Source organism: Sparus aurata, chromosome 23 (genome assembly GCF_900880675.1).
Source record: "Sparus aurata chromosome 23, fSpaAur1.1, whole genome shotgun sequence".
NCBI lineage: Eukaryota > Metazoa > Chordata > Actinopteri > Spariformes > Sparidae > Sparus > Sparus aurata.
The window spans coordinates 12,269,094-12,289,040 of record NC_044209.1 but is presented as its reverse complement, the minus strand read 5'-3'; the positions used below and the strand labels follow the sequence as shown (position 1 = coordinate 12,289,040).

The 19,947-nt window shown below is 39.4% G+C and overlaps 1 protein-coding gene across 1 annotated transcript; it reads left to right on the top strand.

Moving 5' to 3' along the window:
• The first annotated feature begins 23 nt into the window (after window positions 1-23).
• sez6l2 (seizure related 6 homolog (mouse)-like 2) lies at window positions 24-19,610 on the top strand. The gene is made up of 19 exons (XM_030407416.1): window positions 24-159; window positions 919-999; window positions 1,211-1,339; window positions 1,429-1,644; window positions 8,659-8,792; window positions 9,919-10,111; window positions 10,630-10,815; window positions 10,909-11,092; window positions 12,035-12,198; window positions 12,614-12,808; window positions 14,484-14,622; window positions 15,353-15,549; window positions 15,726-15,920; window positions 16,304-16,498; window positions 16,622-16,813; window positions 17,072-17,110; window positions 17,806-17,923; window positions 18,062-18,173; window positions 18,316-19,610. The coding sequence occupies exons 2-19, from the start codon at window positions 942-944 to the stop codon at window positions 18,343-18,345; spliced, it is 2,676 nt and encodes an 891-aa protein (XP_030263276.1). The 5' UTR covers window positions 24-159; window positions 919-941; the 3' UTR covers window positions 18,346-19,610.
• Window positions 19,611-19,947: the final 337 nt, after the last annotated feature.

The window sequence follows — 19,947 nt, the reverse complement described above, 5'->3', positions numbered from 1 at the left end:
CTTCAACACAAATGCCCTCACATCATAGCCGAATGCGTCAACCACACGGTAACCAGCTAGGGGCATCTCACCAGCACAAACCCCGCCGTGTTCTCGGGGCCTAAAGCAACAGGATACAGTCCGAGCAACAGAGCACGGGACGTCGCCTTGAAGACAAAGGTAAGCGGCATGCACCTTTCAACGTTGCTGAGATGGTTGACGGTCTCACGGTTGTGATGACTGATGCCAAAAATCGTCCTCCGCACAAAGAGGGCCGGGGGAGGTGCGAGTGATGCTGCCTGGTATAGCCCCATCATTTTGTCACACAGCAGGCTGGTAATTTCACCGAGGAAACGCCTCGAACGACAGCGGAGAGGCTTTTTGTCACATTACCATTAACAGGTTGATGATAGAATAAGGTTTAGTATCCACCTGCGGTGAGGCCAGGCTCATCTGGTGAATTTTGGAATAGCGCATTTTCGGGCATGTTGTTGCAGATTTGGACGAGAAAACGCAGGGGGGAAGCCTGAATATTTAACCTTATAGCGTGTGCGATGTGTACCTGTCCCCTTCACCTGGACTTGCGGAAACAACTTCAATCTAATTGTCATATACACCATCTCTATTGAATCAACTGAATGGATATTTTCCAGATTGAGCTTTTACAGTATCACATCTCAATGATCCTCTGATCCGAGTCATCGTGGCCTGTGTGATGTAAACATATGCTCAGTACCTGAATAGCGATATCATTTTAAATTATGACTAATATTTTGCGATTCATTAGTACTCCAGCCAACATGGGTTATCTGTGTGCAGCCTGCAGTAATTACAAGCCACTGATAAGCAATTACATGACAGTACAAGATACAGTAATTGTTCTATTTACATGATTATATAATAGTTTGCTAATCAATCTGCTCACTTTAACCTTCCCAGGTCATTGAGTTTCATCCAAAGCCATGGGGTTCACACGCCTTGCCATGATGATGTCTGTCACTATGATGCACCTAGTTTCAGGTAACTCTAGTCAGTGCATGTGTGTGTGTGTGTGTGTGTGTGTGTTCTCCAATACATGCACATTTGTTGCCCACCACAAACGCGGTCTGGTGCAGTGTGTTGTTTTTTATTTTTATTTTATCTCATATCTCGAGGTTTGCTTGCTATTCCCTACTATATAGATTGTTTTCAGTTTGTTTTTGCAAACAATAATTACCTCCACTTATTGCAGGTATGAGCTTTATGACTCCTGAGCCTGATGCACCACCAACATCCACCCCAGACTCTTACCCTCTGGGTGACCTGATCCATGCTGCCCTGCAGAGTAAGGAATACTTAGGAGAGGCTTCTGCAGGCACAGGTAAACTAACACAGGCCTTTATGGCTTAGGTAATGTAGCTATAGTAGAATGATGACTGCTCATTGGAACTCAACCTTTGGACTCTGCAGGCACTACCACCAATCCAACACAAGCTGTGCCTGGGATGGGGCAGACCGAGTCAACAGCGACAGTCATATCACCAGGCCTGCTCACCACAGCTTTAAGTTCGTCAGCTGCAGCCAGTCAGACAGGATCAAGGAATACCATGTCCTCACTGCCCATCGAGGAGGAGACAACCACCACTCTGATCACCACGACCACCATAACCACAATGCACATGCCAGGTAATTGCATGCCACCACCTGGCTTCCCCTGAGTTTTGGTTGTTTATCGATGAAGTTTTCTGATACAGTGATGTGAAAATGCACAAGCAAATAATTCAGAATTTCAGCGGCGGCATTAGAGGTGCTCAGTTTTCATTTGCGGCAGCAGTGACGGTGAATTCCTTCTGAATGACATTGGTTCCCATCGCGACTCCAGCAATTTGTCTCCTCTTCCTCTCTTTGAAGACATAGCAACAAGAAGAGCTTGACAGACAAGGTAACATGAAACATGTTGTCATAAAATATTCATGTTGAAACATCAACAGGTTACTGTATGTGAGTTACACGCAAAGAAAGATTCACAAGTGCTTTCTATTATTTAGAAGATTGTCGCATTGTGACATAGACATTCTTTGGTGACTTTTAAAGCTATTTTTTAAAGCTAGCTATGGAGCTAACATAGCTACCTGCTATATGAATGCAGCAATTTCCCATTTACCTGCTGATGATGTGAAGCTGCATTCTGTTACACGTTCAGCATCCAGTATGGATTTTAGAATTGTAGCTTTTTTTTAGCTTGATTTTTGGTAACAATATGAGTTGAAAATAGTCAAGCAAAGTGTTTATGTTCATACATGCTTCTGTTTTTTTTCTGTAACAAATAATGTGTTTTTTGTATTTTTACATTTCAGGATTAATGCTATAAACATTCGGAGGGACAATGCAATAAGTGTTTGCACTTAAGATGGTTTACCAGCCTGAACTGCTGTGAGAAGAAAGCTGTCAGATGTGTCAGTAAAATGTCTGTAACATGGATGTGTGCATCTTGACTTAGGTGATGGTTAGGATAGCTGGCACTGAAAACAGAAACATGGGTGCAGAAAACAAAGCACAGGGTAGGGAAGGTAAATTCAGGATCTATATGGTCTGTTACTAAGTGGCTGAACCAGGAACACATTCACTTTGCTTTCATAGCTCTCTCTGTGTACTTAAATGATCATTTTAATCCAAGTAAAAATCTTTGTATGTATGGAGCTACAGAGAAGCATGCAAGACCTACCAGAGGGGCTTAGATTCATACCTGAAAGAATTCGGACATTCGCTGTTCTTTCACATTGTCACATGGAAAGTTCTGTATCCAGAATATTCTTGACAATAATGTCTCAATATGCTTTTTTGTCTTTTACGTATAATTACGACAAACACATTGCTCTTAATCATCGGGCACGACTGTTCACCACTTTTGTAGTCATTCAATTGTAAGAAGAGAAGTATTAATATGACAAACCAGTCAGTCAGTGATGCCGTCATGACCAGAATACTAATAGGGAGTGCTGAAGAGCAGAATAGCACCCTGTATGAGTGATAGTCAGATGTGAGACAACATTACAACATTCCTTTTGGCCGGGGTGCCTGTGCAGCTCTCACTGCAGGTGGATGAGAGCTGTTACTCATTCTGCTCATGAAATAAAAGACATAATTCGAGCAACAGCTACAAACGAGAGTTGAGGAAATGTGATTGAATAGGTAGGATGTACGTCAGCTGATTTACACTAGATATGAGGACGGAAATGTCATGTGTTAGATCTCGAGTTTGCCCCCTTCCAGGAGGCACTGGACCAGCTCTCTGTTATAAAGGGTTAGATCCCTAAACCTACAAAAGGTTGCTTAAAAAGTGGGAATTTAAATAGGGATTTCTTAAGCTGGTAGTGAGGAGACTCGCCTAGCTTCTCACTGCCTGGATCCGACCGTCTACCCTGCTTCCTCCGGTTTGGCATCTGACATGAATAGCCCTTGAGTCAGATATGCCCACCAGCCACGCCTGTTAATGGCAGCTCTCCTCTAAATGATCTGTGCACTTGTTATGGTGCTAAGTTGGATTTTAGGGCTTTTGGTTAACCCTTAAGGGACTGTTTTAATTTGGTAGGCTAGAGTAACCTTTAAGAACCTTTAAGATATTTTGCACACTTAATACCTAACTTTTTACTTCCATCAAACAGACATAAAATCAATGTCCTCAACTTTAACTTTACCTACATTATGTTGGTTTTATGGCATAGACTTTAGCAAGGGCAAAGCATACAGTACAATACTTACTTCAATTACCATCAATCATTGTCAAAAATGATTTTGAAATCTAAACACGGTAAATAATGAATCAATTTATTTGTTGTAATCCTTTTCGCAATGTTTAGACTGCTCACATACTCAGGTATTGCTTCAAGGCTGGAGCGAGTGGAACAACGTACCTTAGTCTGTGCCTCTGATTTATATACTTTCTTACTTTGGACGGTGGTTAACCGTCTCTTGATGACGGTTTGCAATTTCATAATGCCATCACGCCGTGGTCATGGTCTGTGCCCTTGCCCGATGTGTGGCCTTTCCTCCTGTCCTCATAACCACTTGATCAGTCCTTTAACACTTCCTCTTGGCCTCAGCTCAACACAGATTATTTACTGATTTAACATTTCCTTCATACATTTCTAAAATTCAATATTTTTCTTTCAATCACTGTTGCACATCACACATCGTTTTACTTTGCAAAGTTAATACTTAATTCTCATAGTGATCATGACAGACAGAGACTTAAGACACACTTCTCCTTTTTCTGCCAAACAGTGCTTCTGTCACTTCTTCTTGACCTTTTCCTCCAACACAACCTAAATATATTGTCTTAACATTACCTTCATTAAACTTCTAATTTGAATACATTTATTTCAGTCTTGGGTAAACATTACACATCCTTTTACTGTACTCATAGCAAGTTCATGCTAAATTCTTTTATGTTCATGATCATAATCAAAAAATATCATCCCCCCCTCTGACAGAGCCTTGAGTGTAACACTCCTTTTTCTACCAAACAGTGTAGTATCACTTTCCCTTGGCCTTTCCTTCATGAAACTTCTAAACTTCAATACGTTTATCTCAATCTCGGTTAAACATCATTTTACTGTAATCATGGCAAACACAATGCAGTAGGCAGAGCTTTGATATATCTCAGAATCATTTCAGTACTATGTATAATGTCCATTTCTTGTATTTGTGTCTGGCAGGAGTGTATGATTCTCATCTTTTCTGACAGTGTGTCTGTGTGTGCATGTGTGTGTCTGGCTTGTGGCTGAATGTTTGTGTGTGCGTGTGTCGGTGTGTGTGTGTGTGTGTGTGTGTGTGTGCGTACTGGTATTTCTATTTGACAGGAGTAAATGGATCTCAACTTTTCTGACACATGAGATGAATGATGAATGAGGTGTGTGTGTGTGTGTGTGTGTGTGTGTGTGTGTGTGTGTGTGTGTGTGTGTCAAGCACTCTCTGTGGTGCCATTGTTTTTGTTTTCTCTTCACTGAGAATTGTCATTTCAACCCTGTATAAAACACCTTCTACGTAGCAAGGAAGTGTCTCAAATATGCCATGTATTTCTGTAATAGACTAGTTCTTTCTTACCGTGAGTGTGTGAGTAGGTACTAGTCTCTTGTTTGTGTACTAAATATGATGTTACCGCCAGCAGCTGTTTAGCTTTGCTTAGCAGAAAGACAACAACAGGCTAAATACGTAACTAGAGTTTTAGTGTTAGATAAACAAGATATAATCTGTACATCAGTGAGCTTTTGCTGCACTGCAGTTGGCTGTGGCTCAGCAGGTAGTGCGGGTCATCCACTTATCAGAAGGTCAGTGGTTCAAGCTTCCAGCTGCATGTCAAATTATCCCTTGGCAAGATACTGAACCCCATATTGCTCCCGATGGCTGTTCCATCGATGTGTGGATGAGTGTGGATGACTGAGCACAGAAATACTGTGTGGCACTTTTGTAAGGAAACGCTGCGTGGCTCCTGATCAGCAGGTCTGAACCTTTCAATGCAGCCTCTGCCATCAGTGTATATATGTGTGTGTGAATGTGTGAATGGGTGAATGTAGCAAGGGTTATGAAGTGCTTTGTGTAGTTAGTAAATAGCAGAAAAAAACACTTTGCATGTACACTATGCAAGTCCATTTACCATCCATTTTTCTAGTTAGAAGATTTGTTGTCCTTGGACAGCAACTAGCTGTTTCCAGTCTTTACACCATGCTAAGCTAATGCTAAGCAGCTACTTGTTGTCCACATGTTGTATTTACAGTATAGAAATGAGAGTAATGTCTATCTTCTCATCTAACTCTAAATAAGAAGGTAAGCTTAATTCCTAAAATGTTAATCTATTAATACAAAATTCTTGAAAGGATTTTAATATGCTCAACTCGTGCACATTATGTGTTGTGGGCACACGTTATTATACACTCTCTGCAGTGAAAGAATTATGTGATGGCACCCAAGTGTGTCTGCTAAACTCAAATCCTGTCTGTCTTTAACAATTGCAGAAAGGACCAGAATTAAAGTGGCACATTTTTCATTTACTGTCACTGTTCTGTATGCTCAGTTATCACTGTCAGCTGAATTACTATATAGCACATTTTTTAAATCTGCTATACTGTATATGTGCAAGGTGCTAGGTTGCCTTCCCCTTATTGATGCATCAAGCAGACACCTTTTTTTGTTGTTCTTTGTTAATCAAATGGACTGTAAAGCCCTTTCCTCCCCGGATGCAATTTATGTTACAATTTGTGATCAATAATTTGATTCCACAGAATTATAGCAGCAGTTTCAGTCAGTCATTCGGTCAATAAAATAATTTAATGCAGGGCAATCCAACACATTACTGCTTCACCGAAGGCAGTGCTTTAATTCAGACAGTACTCACTAGGAATTACTTTTAATTTTTGCCCAATGTTACTGACAGCTGCATACTGCCACATAGTGATGAAACGCCAGGCTGTTATTATCAGATTGTATTTCCCTGTCTCACAAGCCCATAGATGAGGAAGAAATGTGTTGCTCCTGTCCACTGTCTGAGATGGGAAATTCGATTATACGAAGTGTAGGTGGTGATTTATTGGTTATTGTGGCAATAAATATAGCAGAGATCTGTGAATAATATGTTGATACTTTGGATAATTATGTGAGCCTTTTTATTGTTTTGTTTTTTACAAATCATGATTTTAATGTTTTTCAAATCAGCTGAGCGACTCTACAATCTTTCAATTAAGTAGAAGAAGTTGTAGAATAAGAATAACATCCTGTGATACATATGCCCCTGATTGATCACTGGCTGAGTTTTGCTCTTGTCTACAACACCCAGTATTAGACACTGCCCCCCATTACACAACAGTACCAATATTGAGACAACAGGAGGGACCATGTTAATGTGGGTGTGGTCCAGTCAACTCACTGTAAGCATTCAGGATCGAAATGGCCCAAGCATTCATACTTTTTATGTTTCTCTATTTAGAGAAATGTATCCAAAGATGAGACACACATGATAACGACCTGCTTAAAATCAGTCAACAAAACAAAAAAACATGGGTTGCCAACAATGCACAAATGTCCCGTAGTAACTAGTTTGGAAAACTAGCACAGTTTTTAGTATTAACTGACTGATGTTATTAACAACTGTTAAAACTTTGGTAATACATAATATTCAACTTTCAGTTTATGCTTACCACAAAGAATTGTACTGCCAGATGACATTTTCCTTGAGCTCAGCGATGTTTCCCTTGATCCATTAGATATTTTGATGATGTGCACAGTAGGGGGGTTTGTCACTGCCTATCTAGCAGTGCACAGCTATTTTGGTGTCAGTGATGACTATGATTTGCATCTTTCACCACTGACCTACTTGAAAGAGATTAACAGCACAGGAGAATTTTGCATTTTGTGTTTTTTGGGGGGGTGCATACCCAAGTAGACTCTTCCATAACCACAAAAAAAGCTCTTCTATGTAAGTTATAGCTGTTTGTTTTTATACATTCCTCAACCAGTAAATGCCTTTATATGCACACAAGAAATGTAGTTTTAATTTGATTACAGCATAGCAGCTTAGTAGAGTCTGACCTGTATAGTTATAATTCTTGTGAGTGTTAGCCAGACACAATCTGCCCCCTCTAATTTGACGGAAGCTTCCATGTAGCCATTTAATTACAGCACAAGTACATCTGTGTTCACTCTCAGCAGTAATCGCTCTCACCAATCCTTGTCCACGAAAAACAGGTTACTGGTATCTTCATGCAGAAGAAGAAATTTTGATATTAAGTGCAAAAGGTATAGGCACATTTTTGTGCCATGACATGCAGCCAAATGTAACATGTAATACAGCTTTAATAATCACCTAGAAACACCTATGGCCACAAACAAAATTCTAATGATTATAATAATTATTATCAAAAGTCTTTATTCTTCATCGCCAAAATGAACATGCACAATAACTACACAGCAAAAGACTGCCAGAAACGGGATTAATCTGAAAAGTAATTCTATTTATATGCACCGTGCATACACACTCAGCATGCATCCTATCAGATGGGAGCCTGGATTCACTGGAAAAGCATTTACATCATTAGGCCTATCAAAGGAAGCCCCAGCTAGCTGTCAGCTACTTTCAGATTAATTGGTGTCAGTTTGATGGGGACTGCAAGGTTAGCTTACATGATGGTTCAGGAGGGAGAGAAGAGCAAATATAAATGCTAAATCTTTAAGCAAATATTATTATACATGAATAACACATTTTATTTATTACAAGTTGTATCATCACTGCAATATTAAACAATGTTATCTTCACATTGTCCAGTAACAGTAGTAGTAGTGGGGAGGTCACAGATTTTAAGGGTGTGGGGACGAGTTGAACTTATTCAATGATCGTGTATTCTTTCCTAATATCATTTTGTTTCCCACTGTACCAAGGGTACACTGTATGTCTGTGGCCATGTAAATATGTTACCATTCCCTATGATAGCAGCTCCAAAAATTGTTTGGCTGGCTAGGGGAAAATAGCAACGAACGAAGCCTTTGAGTAAAGTACTTAAACTATATTAAAGTGAGTCATGCTGTTGCTATACAAAAAAAAAAGTTTGTTTGATTTAGAAATGTAATTTAAAAAGCATTAGATGTATTTCTCACCACACTGTTTTACCTTTTCTTTCTTTCCTTGTCTTTTCCCTCTTCCCCTCACAGTACAATGCAATGCAACTTTGTCAGCAATGGAGGATGTTGTTGAGTCACCAGATCCTGCATCGACATCATCTTTTTCCCCACTGGAATGCACCTACAGCATCACTGTGTATGCAGGTTATGGTGTGGAAATTCAGGTAAGGTGCATTAGTCCTGTGATTCCATTTAACATTCATCTTTTCAAATACATATTTCCACTGTCCATTTTAATGATGTCTTTGATCTACGTGTATTGGTTAATGCACTTTCATTGATCTCTAATACAATAATGAGGGGAATATTGACAGTACAAAAGTTAGACTTAAAGTAAACCTTATTAGATCTTTTATCTCATGGGATTTCAGATGTCAATTGACATACACAATGTTTCAGTCTAATAAATAGCAGCAGGTCACTGGTGCATGGTGAGAAGGCAAACCATTCATAATTATCTGTATCTTAAGAACAAAACGAAACAGTAATCACATGGGAGTGTACTGCAATTATTGAGAAATCTGGCCTGACTAAGTGACCGGTATTGACCTTTAAATAATAATGTGTTAATCTGTACTGGAGTCTGAGACAAACAGGGATTGAGAAATACTGATAACGTCATACACACCGACACATAACCGCATGGACTTGCCAGGACTTTCAAGAACTCTTGAAAACAGGAAACCTATACACCAAACCAACCAGCAAACAGAACAGCACACACACATACATGTATGAGTAAAACACGCACACACGCACACAAACTTTGGAAAGATTACTGGAAGTTAAATGATTTTTTAGGAAAGATAGAGAACAATGGGCCAATGAACATCTTGACATTTTGGTAGTGGTCCAGATCATCACTAAGAAACTGTGTAAACAAATGAGGTATAAAGGCTTGGTCAGCCCAGCAATAAACGGAATCCATTTTTTGCAACCCCGTCTCTGTGTCGATTCTTCTCAGAGTTTTGGCTGCATGATTAACATTTTGTATACATCCTCTACGACATAATTCCAATAGTAACAATATTGAAGCACAGTTACGGTCTATTAGCTTCACACTATTAACTTTTAGCTAATAAGGCCCGTGTGGAATTTTGGTTAATTAAACTAACTCAAAAGATGGGGATATAATGTCCATCATTAATTTATCAAATTAAGAAATGTTTTCTTTGTTCATCTTCATGGTGCAATATTCGGATATTAAGACTTTAACTCTGCAGAGCATTAGTTAAATAAGGCTGTAGATCAGTGATTGCATGTGTCATTATTTTCTCATTTTCCCTCCAGGTGAGGAAGGTGAACCTTTCTAAGAAAGAGTCCCTTACGATCATGGGGTATGGAGGTTTGGAACCAGAGCTCTTAGCCAACGAGACCCTGATGAGAGAGGGCCAGGTGATTCGCAGCACAACCAATCAGGTGTACATCCACTATCGCAGTCTCCAACAGACCAACCATGGCGTGTTCAGCCTCCATTATCAAGGTAAAATAACCCTTCAGGTTTCATGAAATAACTACAAATGTTTGAGAGATGTTTTCAGGTGCAACTTGGATTTATGTTTTTTTTAAACAGTAAGAATATTTTTAACAGTAAGAGTAAGGTTTTTCTCTATACATAAAGGAGTGTTACTCAGAGAAAGAATTAAAAACATTCAAGCAGAGTAGACAATCTGACTGATCATGGTAGATGATGCCAGTGTTGTTGAAGTGACAGCCAGTGGAAGATGGCTTCTGCTCAGTCGAGTCACCTGGGACAATCTGGCATTCATGGTGGTGATGTGTAAGGTGAAGAAAAAGCCAGACTGACAGCATCTTGAAGATCTAAAGCTGTAAAGATCAACACGCTACTGATTATTTGGTGGAATGCGGAGGGAAAGCTGAAGAGTCACACATTTTGTCAGGATGTGTAGAAGAAAATGTCCCTTTTGAATTGTCTACTTAACATTTTATTGTCCATTTTACTGAATGAATGTCGTTTTCTTCCTCTGTTTTCATCAACAGCCTTTCTGCTGTCTTGCCCGTTCCCTCTGTCTCCTGAGAGTGGCGGAGTGACAGTGACAGATATCCATCCTGGAGGTCAGGCACACTTCCACTGTGATCCAGGTTTCCAGGTTCGCGGCCATGAGGTGGCTACTTGTGTTAACACAACACAGCCCCACTGGAGCACTCCTGAGCCCCAGTGTGTCGGTCAGCAAACAGATTTGGATTTGAATTAAATGAAACAGTAGATTTACATGCTAGCCTTTTGAAAATAATGTGTGGCATGTTTTTTTTCCTAAGCTGTGTCTTGTGGAGGGTGGATTCGTAACGCAACAGTGGGCCGGATATTGTCTCCACCCCCTCCATCTGTCAGCAACCACAGTAATGGGAATAACCTAAGCTGCCACTGGTTAATAGAAGCCAAAGAGGGACACAGACTCCACCTGCACTTTGAAAGGATTGCACTGGATGAGGATGATGATAAGTAAGTTTGTGTTTCCACTAGCGTGTGTGTAACAGAATCTGTTTGTGACTCTGGTTTTAGGGCTGAAGAATGCCTGTTGATTTAAAAGCCCAAAGTCAGCTTCTTTCTTACAGAAAACACTATTCTCGCCTCGTCAGTAGTCCCACCTTTAATTCCTTGATTTCGTGACATCTCATTACATAACCATGTCAAACATTTGCATCATTTATGCCTAGTGACTACTTTGGCATGTAAGAATTGATTTAGCACAGCTGCTCTGTCACTGTTATCGGTGCTAGCTTGGGCATGTGTGAGCTGACCAATCAGAGCAGTGCAGCAGCAATGGTCTGTATAAGAAAAATGGTTAGTTTTATAAGGATTAAAGCATGCAAACCTATTCTAGTAGTTACCCAAAATAGAATTATGAGCCTGAAAATAAGCAATATGTGTCTCCTTTAAATTAGCCTCGATAAATAGTTCCATCTATTAAAACTGCAAATGGTGGAATTGGGTGATTTTGACTGGGGTCTCCCAGCACCCTGATACATTGTTATTTTGATTTAAAGAAGTTTTTAAAATGTAAATGACAAACAATATTTGTTTGCAATATCCCGATGTTGTCATTGGGAATAAATTGATTGGCATAGTGATGAAAACTTGGAAAAATAGAATAAAGCATCAGTGAGATATGAATAAAAGTATACCTCTGTGGATACTTCTACAGATACCACAGTCACATGGGTTGAGGTTAATGACAGGTAAATATTACATGTAATTATCATAAATAATGCTAAAAGAAAAGTGTTTTGCTCATACAAACATTCATCAAACATTTTCATTCTACACCAGTGTCCTACATTTTACACCATTACCTTTAATCTGATGTCAATATAAATTCACATTCCCTGTTCAGATACATCTCCCTTATTTCTCGAGCTTACCATTGAGCTTTGTTCCTCTCAGGTTAATTGTACGCAGTGGAAACAGTTCCCTGTCCTCACCGCTCTTTGACTCAGACCTGGATGATGTCCCAGAGCGTGGGCTGCTAAGTGAGAGCTCCACACTGTACCTGGAGCTTACAGCTGATTCTTCCTCCATCCCTCTGCTTCTGGCTCTGCGTTATGAAGGTGAGCAGAGACGCTTCAGATACTTGGATATTTTACATATTGTAACTTAACTGGGAATGAGGTAAATAGAATAGAGCCTTCTTAATATCCAAGCCTTTCTTTTCATCAGTTTGTTTTTTAAGAGCACCCTAATGAGCCACATAAGTGCTTACAGTCTGCCCACGCTTCACTGGGATTTATTTTAGGCTTTGGAGATGCTCACTGCTTCAGCTTTTAGCGTCTTACACCTGGGTTTTTCTAGCCAAGACGTTTTGAGATTCTGGGTCATCCCAAGTGAAAAGCTTCACTCCCACCTCAATTAAATAGGTATGGCAATGACGTCAAGCAGGGGAAGAACTACTAGAATACAAAACCAGGATCTGTGGAATAGGGGAATACTTTCACCTGGTGTATAATTTCTTATTCTCTTTTTAAGCGTTCGATGATGAACACTGCTGGGAGCCTTACATGCCCCATGGAAATTTCAGCAGCAGTGACATCACCTATCAGCTGGGCACCACTGTGACCTTCACCTGCTCTCCAGGCTTTGTCATGGAGCAAGGTTCAGGGACGATCGAGTGTGTCGACCCCAGCAATCCCCACTGGAACGACAGCGAGCCTGTGTGCAAAGGTAGGAGCTTAGGCTGTATTTCGAATGAATGATCAGCATCAACTTGTTCTTTTACTTTTTTTTTATTTTCCTGTTTCTCGTCCTTCATTCTGTTGTTTCTTGGCTTCATTTTCTTGATTGAATTGAACACATGGAGATCTGCAAATTTTGTGAGAAGCGAGAAAGTAATTTGATTTGTTAATACTGGGTGCCTGAAGTGTCAGGATGTTGTCACCACGCTGACGACTGTGTCATCTGCTCATCTGCTGCCATGCTGTGAAAACTGAGAGGAGCAGAGAGACTGAGGCAGATATACATAAAACTGACAGAGATATTGCTTCCTGTCAGAGAAACATAGTTGCTATAGTTGAAACGAAGCATTTAAGACATCATGTCATGTGGTATATCTGCTTACAGTAAAGCACAAGTACATTCAACAGTGATGTATAAGGTTGTTGGGATATCAGGAGAAGAGGTTGGAGTTTTAATCGTTGTCTTGAGGATCTCTGTGATTGATAATATGTTCAAATATGTTAGCGATCCTAACTAGAAAGAAAGCTGCTTTTCAGTATTAGGTATGATTCTGCTCATATTTTCTCATTATGCTTTCACTGAAATTGACAAATGTTGTTGTGGTTAAAATGTTACCATGGAACTGTTTGTACACTGGAAAAAAAATATTTTTTTTCCAGAATTTGTGTGAGATATCTGCAAGAGGAATTAAAAATTAATGATTATATAATAATTGTCTTGTCACTGAAATGTCACTCTCTAGTCGACTGTGTCTTATATCAATTGTAATTAAATATTTTGACTACAATTTAGTCAAATATACTTTTGAGTTCTAAGTTTTTAGTATGTAACTGCCTTCATGGACTGTTTCTCACATGTTTCTGTGAACAATCCTTTATTCTCTCCACAGCTGTGTGTTTGTGTGTCGCTTCACAATTTCATGCCACAGCTTTAATTGGAGCTTTAATTAGAGTTGCTTTCTGTCTTGGCATTTAATGTAAAGTCAGCAGCATCCTCCAAACAAATATTTAATTGAATGTTTCTCACAGGCAACAGTGTCTGTTGGTATGGTAATAGAAGTGCTACATTGGGTTCTTCTCACTTTAATTCGCACTCTGGAGTTGTCACCTCTGTAATGATACATTGTTTTTCTGCATCGGCTAAAAGATGCTGTGGTTAATGTGAAGTGATTAGGTATTTGTGTCAAAGTGATCTTGCTCATTATTCTTTAATTTATCTTACCTGAGCTGCAATATGGTAAAAAAAAAAAGAACTAAATGCGGAGGTTGCGGCAATGTTGAATTCGATATAAGTAAGAACATTTTAGAGACTATTTAAGTGTTGTTTCAAGTGTTTTAACTTTTAAATATATGCACATGCTTCGAACACCTGGACACAAAGAACAAAAACAGATTTTACAATTACAAACATGCCCAGTAAAGTTAAAGGGAAAAAGCAGAAGCTGTTTGCTTTTGATACCATACACGTTTTAGCACTTCTTTCTTCTTTAACTGTCTTTAACTCTCTGAGATCTTTATCATCTCTCCTTGATCATTTCACTCCCACCATCAATATTTCATTTTTCTCCAGGTGCTTCTCGTTTTCCACTTTCTGTTATTTCATCACCTGTTTCATCATTATGTCTGTTTCACCTCCGTTTCTCTCCTCTCCTCTGCTCTGTTAGCTCTGTGTGGAGGGGAGCTGACCGAGCCACTGGGCACCATCCTGTCTCCCGATTGGCCCCAGAGCTACTCCAAGGGGCTGGACTGTGTATGGCAGATCCACGGAAACGAGGAGAAACGCATCGAGCTGGATGTCCAGATGTGAGTATCGCTGATTTAAGCAGTTGCTGCCTCTAATTTTCTAATTTATTGAAGTCAAATATTCTTTCAGCCAAGTAGGCTTCATTACCAGGTTGATGATTATTATCTAACCAAAAAAAAAGGATGTAATAATGACCAGGTATTTGTTATTTGCTATTCTCAATATCACGGTGCTCTGAGCACAAAATGTAAAGATTAGTTGGCAAGTAGTCGTTAAATGCGTAGGACAATCTCCCCATACTGCCAAATGATAACATCTTACATGCCAAGGGTTTTCATACACGTCAAGACTTGGATTGGTGGAAGATGGTAGAAAAGAGATCAGAGAGAAACACGCTGTGCAGAAATTATTCAGGAATTTAACATCTTGGCATCAAAATCATATCATGTGTGCACCACATTCAGGCAATTTCAACTCATGTTATTCTGTTTTATTTCCTTCTAACATCTAATATAAAGTTTCTATTGTGATGAATGTTTGTTTGCAGATTGTAGGTAGAATACTGAAAATCTTTGGCCCATATGTAAATTTTACCCTTATGGAAAATAATATTCCAAATGGAAGGGAAAAGAAAATAATATCATGTTGCAGCTTTACATAATCTCCTGTGTTTCCTCTCTGTGCTCTGTACTGACTAATAAAAAATACCAAGTGGGTGGACTGCTCGTCTTAAAAACAGCATCTCTCTGAAGTGAAAACTCCTTTCTGCTTCTTATTCTCTTCTTAAAGTTTAAACATCCGCCACACTGATGTGCTGACCGTCTTTGACGGTCGTGATCTCATGTCCCATGTGATCGGTCAATACCTGGGGTCAAGAGAGCGTTTCCAGGTTGTGTCTGGAGGGTCAGAGGTCACCATTCAGTTTCAGAGTGATCCCGATGATTCCAGTTTCATCCTGAGTCAGGGATTCCTCATTCATTACCGTGGTAAGTACATTCATTGTGGCTCAAAATGAAAAAAAAAATTATAATTGAAATATTCAGCAGGCTTTTGTAGAAGTCGACCATGAACAGGACACGTTCTCTCTAGTGGGTCCACTGAGAAAGCGATCATAAATAACCTGTCGTCATTTCCTTTATTGCTGTCCTTCTGTGTGGTGCAGAGGTCGAGCCAAACGACACCTGCCCTACCCTCCCCAAAATTGATTTTGGCTGGATCAGCTCTTCCCACTCCTCCCCCGTGAGAGGCAGTGTGCTGACCTATCAGTGCCAACCGGGATATGACATCAGTGGCTCTGATATCATCACCTGCCAGTGGGATCTCTCGTGGAGCAGCAATCCACCGACATGTGTCAAAGGTGAGATGCGTAGTGGGACTTTTACAACTTCCCCTGATGCACAAGGGCCTTTTGACATTAGCTTACTTTGTGAAAGAAGCTGCTGTGAAGCAGTCAATACATTTTTTTTGGTGTCCCCATGAAATTACTCAAATGATTCAAGATGGACTGGGTCAAAACCGTAAGTTAGCAGCTTGGTCGGAGGATGTCTCTGTTGTACACGCTCCATGAGCTCCACAGTTTTGGATTTGGGTAATATCATACCCAGGGAGTCTAACTTTTTTGGCTCCATGCACCACTGAGCAGTGAACACAGCCCAGCCTCTGCCACTCTATCTGGTTTCTCCCCTCTCTCTCTCAATCAAGTTAAAAGCAATCATCTGTGTCTGACTCTGTCTCCTGCAGTCCAGCAGTGTCCTGATCCTGGAGAGGTGGTAAACGGCGCTCGCTCAGTGCGTCCTGAAGCAGGTTTTGCTGTTGGAACAGTGGTCCGTTTCTCTTGTAACCAGGGCTACCAGCTGGAGGGTCCCAGCCAAATTTCCTGCCATGGACGAGACACCGGCACCCCCAAATGGAGCGACCGCAGCCCAAAGTGTGTCTGTAAGTCCCTCTCCTGGACTTGGCTGCTATTATCTGTCTTCTTTTTATGCTTATTGCTGCACGTTTGGAAGTGAACTACAAATTCACAACAGTCCTCTGTGTGTTTTTGCATGCCCTGGACAGTAAAATACGACCCGTGCCCAAACCCCGGTGTCCCTGACAACGGCTACCAAACCTTATACAAGCACAGCTACCAGGCAGGAGAAACTCTGCGCTTCTTCTGTTACGAGGGCTACGAGCTTATCGGTGAGGTCATCATCAGCTGTGTTCCCGGCCATCCTTCTCAGTGGAACAGCCCGCCGCCCTTTTGCAAAGGTAAAGGTCATTATTGTCTCAACATTCGTGTATATACTAGTCTGTCTTCAGGATTAGCTTTCTTTAACAATGTTTTATTTTAGAATTTATTGATTATACAATGGTACAATGCTCTTATCATACCATGATCTTAGTAACAGAATATACTGATGATCAGCATCAGATATGGTGAGCTGATGCTGAAGGTGCATTTTGGACTTTCTGGTATAGTTTATGATAATTTATCTCATTTCTCTCTCTCTTTCTTTTATCACACAGTGGCATATGAGGAGCTCTTGGATGATCACAAATTAGAAGGTGATTTCTTCTCTCTTCTCCCAGCCGTGATATGTGTATAAAGTCAAACATGTTCTTCAGACATAATTATTAATCCGGCAATGGGCAATTATGAAGTAAATGTTGATTGTACAACGTAGCTGCTATAGAGAAATAACACTTCCTGTGTATCCTCGCTTTCACTTCTGTCGGACAACAGTATGTCGGACAGAAATGAAATACAGGCTCAATGAATGAATGAATTCACATTTTGCCCTGTGTTGTTGTTGCTACAATTAGGAAAACAAAAGCACTGCAGTTGTCTTTGTGACAGCAGTGCCAAATATAATACCACTTGAAAACGCTAAGAGAAGAAAACATGTCTGTTTCTACCTCCAAGCTACAACATCTAGGCTTTTAATTCCTTACTTTGGCATCATCTAGTGGTGATATTATGAACGACACTGTGACAGACACTGCTCCAGTGTTTTTGTAAACTGTAACACTTGGGAGATGAAAGAAACAATATTTCAATTTCAAGTTATTGTGCAATTCATGTAAACGAAGATATAAAATAAATAGCATTAATTTTTATACTAAAAATGTAGACTTCCTCCTCATCTGGAAGCCTGTTTTAATCTGTTTGACATTTTTGATTAACAACCAAAAAAAGAATGCATTGTGAAGAGAAAAAACATCAGTGTTAATTACAAAGCGTCTTCCTCTTCTTTCTGTAGTGTCCCAGTCATTCGAGCCGTCCCATCAGATCCTGAGTGAGAACATTGCTTTGGCAATAATCCTGCCAATCATCCTGGTCATCCTTCTGATTGGAGGAATTTACATGTATTACACAAAGTGAGTACGCTGGCTATCAAATCACAGACGCTCATCCATCTCTGCCATTTTTTTATACTTTTCTCATTGTTCACAATAATCTACATGCTTCTGCCTTTATTTGCGTGGTTATGTGTCATTTTATTTTCTAATTTGCAGCATCTGCAGACTAGAATGGAAGCCGCACTTCTGGAAGTCTCTTTCTCACACACACTCCTACAGTCCCATTACAGTCGAGTCCGATTTCAACAACCCTCTTTATGAGGCAGGGGTAAAAACTGTTCCTTATATTTATTTTAAGTGATACCTTAGACTATTTTATGCGTAGTTCTTGTGTATGTCTTTTTTAAATATTTATTTGTTTTAGAGTCTTAGGTTATGTTTTACTGATTGTTTTCTCACTTTGCCAACAGGATACACGGGAGTATGAAGTATCCATTTAAAGAAGAAATATGTCTTCGTGAGAATTAAAAACCACAGAAAGATTCAATTCTTTTGGAAAAACAAATTCATCAGGCCTCACTCCCCTTTTATCATTAGTTTTAAGTAATCTTTCTGTTTTTACCATCATTCTATCTCTGGTTTCTCGATTGTGGAAGTGCTTTATTTTGATTTGTTGCACTGATCTATGGTGGTCTGCCAAACGTGGGTCCTACTTCACGGTCCAGCTTTCTGCATCATTCGGACTGGTGCCTTATGAAGGGTAAGAAATTGAAAAAACACGAGTGTGGGCGGTATGAGAACATGAGGGAGGAAAAGGGTGAAGGGAAAGTGATTTTATTTATTAAATTATCGTGAGGCCAAAACATTGGAGCACTTGGCAATACTTTATTTGTAACTATCTAGAGTTACAGTCATGAGGACACAGTACACACTGAATGTTTTTCTTTAGTTTTTATCGTGGCTCATGTGACATTTTACAAAGTGAAACTGTAAAAGGGAAGAACACCTTCATTTCTATCATGAGAAAAGTTTGAGACCAACACAGTCATTTTCTCTCTTCCTCACTTTGTCTTTCCTTCTCTATGTATCTCACACACACAAATTGAATGTAAATATCTGACTTAATATTAATTGAGGTTGATATATATAATAAATTATATATATAAGCCTCATATATACACTTATACAAGGTGGTGGGAGGTTATATATTTTCATTATATATGTAATGAAAATTCAGTGCCAAAATATAATGTTAAATAATTTAATGTCCTTAAGTGTTTCATCTGTTGTTGCAATACTGTTTACAAAGACAGTGTTTATTTTATTCTTCGCTGTTTCTGGCGTGCATCGTCACCCAGTGTCACATGACATATAAGAAAAGGTGAGGACATGAATGTCATTATGCTTAGAGCATGCACTGATTGTAAATTATATTGCTTCTGCTCAATCTTGCCATTATCATTATAGTTATTGACAGTTATCATTGTTATCAGATTTGATGTTGTATGCACTATGTTGATGCAAAATTACAAACTTGGCTGCTTGCTGTGATGCATTATGTATTTATTTAAAACTGATTGTTTAAACGGTGAATGTCGTCTCATTCACTGTGCCAAATGAAGGATCTTGGAGACTGTTGCTTTGTAGACTTAATTCTTCTCTTATCATCAGTAGCATTTCTTTGCTTCATATATAAATACACTCTTTTGAAGGCAGTAAATTATTTGCTGAACTGAAAATAAAGTCTCTGTTGAATGGTGTAAAACTTGACTTGAATTGTATTTTTCCAAATAATGAGGCTTGTACACCTATGCATACACCATACCACAATGGCTATATATCTCTCATCCAGAATATCGCAATTGTAATTTAAAGTAATATTATACATTTTAGAGATAATTTTGAAGTTTTATGACTTCTTTATAGCCACGAGAAGAGAGCAACACGAAATACACATATCAAGTTGGGGAAGAATGGGCAGCTTATCAATATTTGAGGTTTAACCCATTCAGTAATCTGATTTGAAAATCAAAACGTACCTGTCCATAATGAAGAGTGATTTTTATGTTGTCTTTCTTACATAATGATAAAATCTGTTCATT

Excerpts from the sequence above, each read along its gene's own strand:
- sez6l2 (XM_030407416.1), top strand. The coding sequence starts at position 942 with ATGGGGTTCACACGCCTTGCCATGATGATGTCTGTCACTATGATGCAC. Across the intron at positions 1,645-8,658 it reads AACCACAATGCACATGCCAG|TACAATGCAATGCAACTTTG; the intron begins GTAATTGCATGC and ends TTCCCCTCACAG. Across the intron at positions 12,199-12,613 it reads TCTGGCTCTGCGTTATGAAG|CGTTCGATGATGAACACTGC; the intron begins GTGAGCAGAGAC and ends TCTCTTTTTAAG.